At 38.9% G+C, this 9,366-nt stretch overlaps 1 protein-coding gene and 1 pseudogene across 1 annotated transcript; both read right to left on the bottom strand.

Annotated features, from left to right (window-relative positions):
- Nucleotides 1-226: 226 nt before the first annotated feature.
- On the bottom strand, nucleotides 227-721 carry LOC146485582 (melanopsin-B-like). The gene has a single exon (XM_085103241.1). It carries the CDS (start codon nucleotides 719-721, stop codon nucleotides 227-229), a length of 495 nt encoding a protein of 164 aa, XP_084959367.1.
- A 4,700-nt stretch (nucleotides 722-5,421) lies between these two features.
- On the bottom strand, nucleotides 5,422-6,498 carry LOC146485581 (5-hydroxytryptamine receptor 4-like; annotated as a pseudogene).
- Between the last annotated feature and the right edge of the window lie 2,868 nt (nucleotides 6,499-9,366).

Genomic DNA, 9,366 nt, shown 5'->3' with positions numbered 1-9,366 from the left:
GATATCACAGCATAAACGCCGCGATGATGATGATGATATCCATTGCTGCCTTCCGCTCTCTTCCTTGTCTTGGAGTCTCTTCCTGTTGGCTCTCAGTGCCATCAAGGCGTCCAAGTTGGACCACTGCGCCGTTTATGTGATTTTTTACCGTCTTGTAAACCGACCAGTTTAGGATCGCGATTACCACAAAGGGTACAGCCAGAAACGCGATGGCGATGACTGTTTCTCATCCACTGGAACCACTTTGCCCCAAAAATCGTTGCTGGCAGTAAAACAGCTCTGGGTTGTTAACGAAATTTTCCAGATCGATGGAAAGTGGAACGATTGGAATTAACCAGATGAGAACTATCAAAGCCATTCTGCTTTTGGTAATCATACCGTCATAAGTCAAAGGTGACCTGACGATCGACACGTACCGGTCATAAGACACTGCCATCAGATGAAGGACTGTGTTAATGTAGAAGTAACTGCCAAAGAATGCATGGAGACGACAAATCGTTTCACCGTACAGCCATTTTTCTTGTGCTACGCTTGCGATGCGGAATGAGTTGACCAGGATTAAAAACAGCAAATCTGACACTGAGAGGCTGGCGAGGAGAATATACTGCATCACATGAAATCTGCTCTCCAGGACGATCATCACTATCACCAGCAAATTACCAGGAAGACCAATCACGTGGAAAAGTGCGAGGAATGCTGCAATTACTTGAGGGAAAACCATATCAGTAGGGCTCGAAGTGATCTCGATAATAAACGCTTTTCGTTTTAGTGTTTGGAAATAAATGTAACGATGTCTGCGCTTAAGAGAATTATTTGCATGTAACTTAAATAGCAATTGCCGTATTTTATGGGAAACATACGCCTGTTCTCTCTTTTGTAAAAAAAGGCTGAGCGGAAATTAGGGCACGAAAGCAGCATACTGAGAGAGCAGAAAACGAAAGGGATGATTTTACTGGTCGCCATTTGCATGTAAGCTGAATATCACTCATCGCACTTTCATTGCGGATATCATGATATAAGTTTTGAAATTAAACAGAAACCTTTTAACCATTTTAAAATTATTTTTAATATTCTTTTTAGCAATATCGTAATTCGCTTCTTAGCGCGATAATTTTACAAATAAACGCACATGTCTTCTTATTATTCTTATTCTTCATGGGAAACGCACGCCTGTTCTCTCTTTTCCAATAAAGGCCGAGCGGAAATTATGCCACGAAAGCAAGCAACGAAGCACGTTTGCTTCGCAAGAACATTTCTTTACTTTTATTTTGAAGGAGTTGAAGTTCGAATTTCTAAGAAATAAAAAAGAACATTTAACTTGTTGAAAATTCAGTTTCGATGTAAACTGTATAGTGCCTTGCTTCGTTAGCTTCGACACACATGCAAGTACTACAGTTAAACTGTCATTGAAATCTTGATCCTCTTCTTTTCCTAATGATATGTGTTAGACTTCATTCTTTTTGCTGATGACACTAACATCTTCTTTCTCAGAAAAATGTAAATGTTATTGAAAAAACTTTGAATGATTAATTACCTAACCTTACAGACTGCAGACTGCGTACTTGCTTTTTAACCTAAGTGTACTGATAAATTAAATAAGCTACGCCTAAAATTCTGATTTCAAAATTGTAATTGGTTTTTGAGAAGGCTGTAGCTCGTATAATCCGCAATGGTTCTCTGGGGCATCCTCACCATATGTTTCTCTCTCTTTTGTTATTTATTTATCTTTTATATTTTAATATATATTTAATATTTAATATATATTTTTTGAGGAGCCTGTAGCTCGTATAGGCCCCAATGGTTTCTGTATGGGCATCCTGGTCATATGTTTCTCTCTCTCTTTTGTTATTTATTGATCTTTTATATTTTAATATATATTTATCTGGTAACGATGTGCAAGAATAATGGCAAAAAAAAACCAAAACAAAACAAAACAAAAACCCTGAAATCAAACAGTAAATCAGTATAAAGAAAGGGTTATTAAAGTTCAACTTCATATAAAACCTTTCATTACCTTTCTGCTAACTGTCGGATTGTTTAACTAGGAATATCGTTTTTTAGTTGTGAATAGGAAACGTTATATGAATTTCATACAACAAGAGGCTATGTGTAGCCTATACATGTGCGGTATAAATGTAGGTGATTACTTGTGTTACTGTTATTTTATGACAATCTCTGCACAGTTCCGAAAATTCAAATTAACCGATTGGTTTATTACTGTTTTTTGTTTCCGCCCGAGCATTCAACTCTTTTCCCACGTTTTCATTTTAGTATTAAAGCTTTTTTATTCTCCAAGGCAAACACACATGAACTAGAATCGGTATTCTTCTTTGGGAGAGCGCCATTTCGGATAATTTTGATCTCATAGTATCTTAGTGCGTTCGCCACTTAGTATGAGGTTTACTGATGTCTCTGATTTGGTCTCGATGAGAAATCTGTACTTCTCCTACAAAAATAGGCTATTCTGCGCCGTTTTGAAGTAATCTGTTGTACTCGTGTCGTAATCAAAACGCACAAAAAAATTATCTGTTACGTTAGTCAAACAAGGACAATTGCCATCCTCTTCCCTTGGCTTAGTCTCCCTCGCAGCCGTTCTGTGTCTCGTCACGCAACGCTCCTGGAGGAGCGTTACGTGACGAGACATAGAACGGCTGCGAGGAAGACTACCCTCTGCTGCCCTGTTAAGTAACTGCATCAATACACAAGGCAGACAATTTTTATTGTAGGTTAACGTACCATACGAGGGCTAAGAAAATGGGGATGCTTGTACGTTTGTGAATGTGGCGACAATTGAGCTTTAATGTTTACCCTGGTGACTTAATTCGCTTGCCGTAATAATACCTTGGGAATACCACGTTATTATTAAGGAACTTAAGCAACGACGACGGCAACGCCAACGAAAACGTCACTTGAAAACCGTAACTTCGTTTTATTTGTGCTACTTCAATTCGTAATTATTTCAACTCGTTTCACTTGTTCAAACTACCCAGGAACCAAATTGGTAGGAATGGCATTCAAAGTTGAGGGTGAACACTCCGTCGTGCGGTCACGTTCTCCTCGAAACCTCATTTTAAATTCGGACATTTCACGTTGTTGTTTCGCAAAAGACGGTAAAGAAATGTACCAAAATATATAACGCACGTGTAGAGTGATTGTTTATCCTCATTAAACCTATCGTTTTGCGGCGTTTTCGTACAAACGTAAGAGACTTGAAGCATCCCCATTCTTCTCATATGTCGCCGCCGTCGTTGCTTAAGTTCCCTAATTATTATTTACACGCGTTCGTCTATCGCGAGATATGGGACCAGGGTGTAACGTTAGGAACTGAATTTCCTTGGAGTTTTTCGCCCACGAAGGAAACTCGGTCCCGTTTCTCACGATAGTCGATCGTGCCTAAATTATTCAAAATGGCCAACGCTTGAAAAAAGATCGTAGATGTATGGGCTGCCCTGCTTCCACGCCTTACCCACAGCTGAAGGTTGACGGTTTTACAGTGCAAGATGTAAATTTATTACAATCCATTTGACGGTTCATTTTGTATTTGCCTTTTCTAGTTTTCATTGGCGGATTTATTGTTGTTTATGTGATATTAAACCCACCCATTTTAGCCTATCAGATTGCAGTATGTCTCGAGGCGCTGATGTTAAGTTTACCTCCTCTTTGAGTCACGAGTTTTAACCTAAGTGCTTTTAGAGCACTCTAAACCGCTAAGCTTTCATTTTCAATATCACAGAAAATTAAGAACGCTAAGAACTAAATCGCAAAATTGCGAAAATTCTAAGGGCGGGGTGGATTCTGTCAATGGATCGCATCAGTCTTAGTAGGAACCTTGATCGACGCAAAATTTGGCTTTAGCTATGTACGTTTAAGTTAACCCGGTGACTATTTGGCTATGATAGGGAATTCTAATTTTAATCAGAGTGCCCTGGGAACGCATGCAAGGAAAATAAGCGCTTAACGCACAAAACCAACTAGCTGTATACATCCATTTTTACCAATTCTCTTTTGAATCATAAATTGGCTTGGAGCCCACAGGAACTTCTACCTTTTTGTTTAATTTTAGAGGGCAAGGGACACGGGGATGGCGTGATGGTTAGAGAACTCGTCTCCCACCAACGTGGTCAGGGCGATTCCCAGACTCGGCGTATATGTGGGTTGAATTTGTTGTTGGTTCTCATCCTTGCTCCGAGAGGTTTTTCTCCGGGTACTTCGGTTTTCCCCTCTCCTCAGAAAGCAACGTTTCAAAATTTCGGTTCGATCTGGATTATTGCAGAAGGGCAGGGCTAACGCTCGAAACGTCAGCACTCGAATCTCTTTGCGGCGGCCAGATTACGTCAGTTGAAAATCTAAAAATTTAAATTGGATCAGGTATTAAACAAAGCATTTTCTACTATTTGTGAGTTTTTAACGAACCCACAAGTTCGACTGAACCATTAGAAATGCTACATTTTTTTTTATTTCGCTTTAATTTTTCATTAACATTTTTAATGCTGCCAAGCCTGAAATCCTGAAAAACAAGCACACAATGGTTCACGGTTGGTCAGATTCAGTAACGAAAGCGTGTCGCATTTCAAGCGTTCGTGTTTCATGAAGAGATATAACCATGAAAGGTGTTCAATTCGTCTCTTTCAACTCTGACTGAGACAACTTAGATAACAGAGCACGTCCACGAATGACACTTCCTGTTTTTACGGTCATCGTGGTTTGAAAAGAAGCTAAAAGATAACTCAAAAGTAATCGTTTCTCTCACGACTGTCTCCTTATAGGTGTGGATCGAGTTGTTACAGCGACGTTTGTCCCTTGGGTTTAACGAATATTTCTCGAGCATTAAAGAAACCGCACAAGAGCGAAAGAACCACAGAAATGTGAGGTGACTAGGCGCCGAGTCTTCCGAGTATCTATCTCTTGGTTGTCATGAAAACCACAAGAAAAAACACTAAAGCAAACACCACTTTAAATTCTGCTTCTCCTTTGTAAAAGTGGTCGAAGCCTAATTTTTCCTATCAAAGTCAACACATTATGAAGTGGACAATTAACACTTTAATCTCCAATATCATATTCTTACCACCGTTCTACAAATAATTCTTATGGCACTAGTAACTGACGCAAATGTGTATACAGATCAAAACGTTTTATCTTTGGTAATTATTTCCTTTAGTTCTCTCGATCTGAATGTTTAATCGACTAGTGATCTAGGATACTAAAAGAAATGGTCATCAGTATTAGGAGAAAAATGAAAATCATTACATCATCGCTAGTTTAAACGTAACAAGAACACAGTTTATAGCAAGCACTAAAGAAATTACCATTTAAAGCCTACGTTTGATCAAGCACAATTTATAACAATTGAACTGAACAGTGTTATTTGTGTGCAGTTATATTCTTAAGCGATATCTGGAACCAAAATAAGACGATTTGTCTCTTCATGTTCAAGTTATTTCTTGCCAAACTCGTCTTAAATTTACATCCTAAACTTGTTGTATGCCAAGGTTGGAAAGGACAAGCTTAAATCGGTTGTTCATGTCTATCCGATCACATTGTTGTCAATGTGGACTCCATTTCCACAAAGTCCACCAATCCTCCTGAACACATTCTTAACCGCGGTGCGGAATTCTCTTTTGCGGACGGAATAGATGATCGGCTTGCAGAGCGTGTTGGCCATGAAGATGGAAGACGTGATTAGAACTGCCGCAGCTGGAACTTCAATGCTTTCGACCATCTGCCGCAAAATACCCACGACCCAGGTGGGAAGATAGCACAGCATAAACGCTGCGATGATGTAGAGGACATCCACGGCTGCCTTCCGCTCACTTCCTTGTCTTGGAGTGTCTTCCTGTTGGCTCTCAGTGCCATCAAGGTGTCCAAGTTGGACCCCTGCACCGTTTATATGAGTTTTTGCCGTCTTGTAGACCGACCAGTTTAGGATCGCGATTACCACAAAGGGTACAGCCAGAAACGCGATGGCGAAGACTGTTTGCCATCCACTGGAACCACTTTGTCCCACCCATCGCTGCTGGCAGAAAAACAGCTCTGGGTTGTTAACGAAATTTGACCGACCGAGAAGTGGACCAATGGAAAGTGGGACGATTGGAATTAACCAGATGAGAACTACCAAAGCCACTCTGCTTTCGTAATCATACCGTCATAAGTCAAAGGTGACCTGACGATCGACACGTATCGGTCATAAGACACCGCAATCAGATGAAGGACTGTGTTAATGTAGAAGTAACTGCCAAAGAATGCATGGAGACGACAAATCGTTTCACCGTACAGCCATTTTTCTTGTGCTACGCTTGCGATGCGGAATGAGTTGACCAGGATTAAAAACAGCAAATCTGACACTGCGAGGCTGGCCAGGAGAATATACCGCATCACATGAAATCTGCTCTCCAGAACGATCACCACTATCACCAGCAAATTACCAGGAAGACCAATCACGTCGAAAAGTGCGAGGAATAATGCAATTACTTGAGGGAAACCCATGTTAGTAGGGCTCGAAGTGACCTCGACAATAAACGTTTTTGCTTTTAGTGTTTGGAAATAAATATAACGATGTCTGCGCTTAAGAGAATTATTTGCATGTAACTTGAATAGCACTTTCCGTACTTTATGGGAAACGTACGCCTGTCCTCTCATATGCTAAAAAGGCCGAGCGGAAATTTTGCCTTGAAAACATTACACTGAAAGAGCAGCAAACGAAAGAGATGATATTACTGGTCTCCCTTTGCATGTAAGTTGAATAGCACTTGTTAAAGAGGAAGTTATGGCACAAAGCAGCAAACGAAAGAGATGAGTTTACTCCTCTCTATTTGCATGCAAGTTAAATAGCACTTGTCGTACTTTCATTACCGATATCATGATGTTAGTTTTGAAATTAAACATAGACCTTGTAAAATTCTGAAATTATTTGTAATATTCTTTGTAGAAATATCGCAATTCGCTTCTTAGCGCGATGATTTTACGAATAAACGCTTATTGTTATTATTATTATTATTATTATTATTATTATTATTAATATTATTATTATTATTATTATTATTAATATTATTATTATTATTATTATTATTATTATTATTGTCATGGAAATCGCACGCCTGTTCTCTCTTTTGCAAAATGGCTGAGCGGAAATTATGCCACGAAAGAAAGGAACGAAGCACGCTTGCTTTGGGCAAATTTTTGTTTACTCATATTTTGAAGGAGTTAAAGTTCGAATTTCTAGGAAATAAAAAAGTAACATTTAAGTTGTTGAAAATTCAGATTCGATGTAAATTGTATAGTTGCGTGCCTTGCTTCGTTACCTTCGACACACATGCAAAGTACTACAGTACTGCCATTAAAAGTACTGTCATTGAAATCTTGGTGCTCTTCTTTTCCTAATTTACATTAATGATATGTGTTAGACTTCGTTCTTTTTGCTGATGACACTGACTGATCTTCTTTTCCCACATAAATGTAAATGTTATTGAAAAAACTTTGAATGATGAATTACCTAACCTAACAGACTGCAGACTGCGTACTTACTTTTTAACCTAAATGTATTGATAAATTTAAAAAAAGCTACGCCTAAAATCCTGATTTCAAAGTTGTACTTTTTTTTAGGAGCGTGTAGCTCGCACATGTTTCTCTCTCTTTTTTTTTATTTATTTATCTTTTATATTTTAATATCAATTTACCTTGTAACGATGTGCAAGAAAAATGGCAAAAAAAAAACCTGAAATGAAACAGTAAATCAGTTTAAAGTTTAAAGTCTAACTTCATATATAACCATTCTTTACCGTTCTGCTAACTGTCGGATTGTTTAACTAGAAACATCGTTCTTTAGTTCCGAATAGGAAACGTCATATGAATTTCATACAACAAGAGGCTATGTGTAGCCTATACTCGTGCGGAATAAATGTAGGTGATTAGTGAACAGTTCCGAAAATTCATATTAAACCGTTGATTGATTACTTTTTTAGTCTTCGCCGAGCATCCATCTCTTTTCCCACATTTTCATTTTAGTATTAAAGCTTTTTATTCTCCAAAACAAACCCATATGAACTAGAATCGGTATTCTTCTGCGGGAGAGCGTTATTTCCGATAATTTTGATCTCATAGTATCTTAATTCGTTCTCGGGATGAAAAAACTCGCTTAGTATGCGGTTAACTTATGCCTCTGATTTGGCCTTGATAAGAAATCTGTTCTTCTCCTATAAAAAAGGGTAATTTGAGCCGTTTTGAAGTAATCTGTTGTACTCGTGTCGTAATCAAAGCGCAGACAAGAATGATTTGCCATTCTCTTCCCTCGGCTTAGTCTCCCTCGCAGCCGTTCTGCGTCTCGTCACGCAACGTTGCGTGACAAGACAAACGGTTGCGAGGGAGAATAGGCCTTATCACGGTTTTCGACGCCATTTTGACGGGTAGGCAAACAGGCTTGAAATAACAGTGTTTGTATGGAAATCCGATGCCAAATAATATTTATAAAATATTGCTTCTGGAAAATTCATGAATTGGAAAGTTTTGGCACTAGAAAAAGGATTTAAAGAAAAAAATTTGAGGGATGTAGCTGTGACAGAAAGCGTCCAGTCGTGTTTTGAACTTTCCATGCATTTCCCTGTATTTTTTCCCGCGATTTATTTTTAGCAGCAGTTCACGGCTGGTTCGCTTTACAGGCAAATGTATGGAAAGTTCCAAACACGACTGGACGCTCTCTGTCACAGCTACATCCCTCCAATTTTGTTCTTAAAAGCCTTTTTCTAGTGCCAAAAGTTTCCAATTCACGGGTTTTTTAGAAGCGATGTTTCATGAAAATTATTTGACATCGGATTTCCATACAAACACTGTTATTTCAAGCCTGTTTGCCTACCCGTCAAAATGGCGTCAAAAACCGTGATAAGGCCTATACCCTCTGCTGTCCTGTTGCGTAAATGCACCAATACAAAAAGCTCAAAAGGCAGACAATTTTTATTGTAGGTTAACGCACCATACGAGGGCTAGGAGAATGGGGATGCTTCAAGTGTCGTACGTTTGTGAATGTGGCGACAATTGAGCTTTAATGTTACCCTGGAGACTTAAAAAAGCTTGCCGTAATAATACCTTGGGAATACTAAGTTATTATGAGGGAAATTAGGGAACTTAAGCAACGACGACGGAAACGGCAACGAAAACGTCACTTGAAAATATAACTTCACGTCACTTGTACTACTTTGCAATTATTCCAATTCGTTCAATTTGCACAATGTGGCCGAAGTATCCGTGAACTAAATTGATAGAAACGGCGTTCAAGTAAGGAAAGAGAATGACAAATTCACCGTCGTGTGCTCACGTTCTCCACAAAACCTTGAATTTGGTCATTTCACGTTGTTGTTTTGCTGATGACGGCAAAAA

Source organism: Pavona decussata, unplaced genomic scaffold, assembly GCF_977016875.1.
Source record: "Pavona decussata unplaced genomic scaffold, jaPavDecu1.1 SCAFFOLD_26, whole genome shotgun sequence".
NCBI lineage: Eukaryota > Metazoa > Cnidaria > Anthozoa > Scleractinia > Agariciidae > Pavona > Pavona decussata.
The sequence above is the reverse complement of the archived record's forward strand: the minus strand, read 5'-3'. Positions and strand labels throughout refer to the sequence as shown.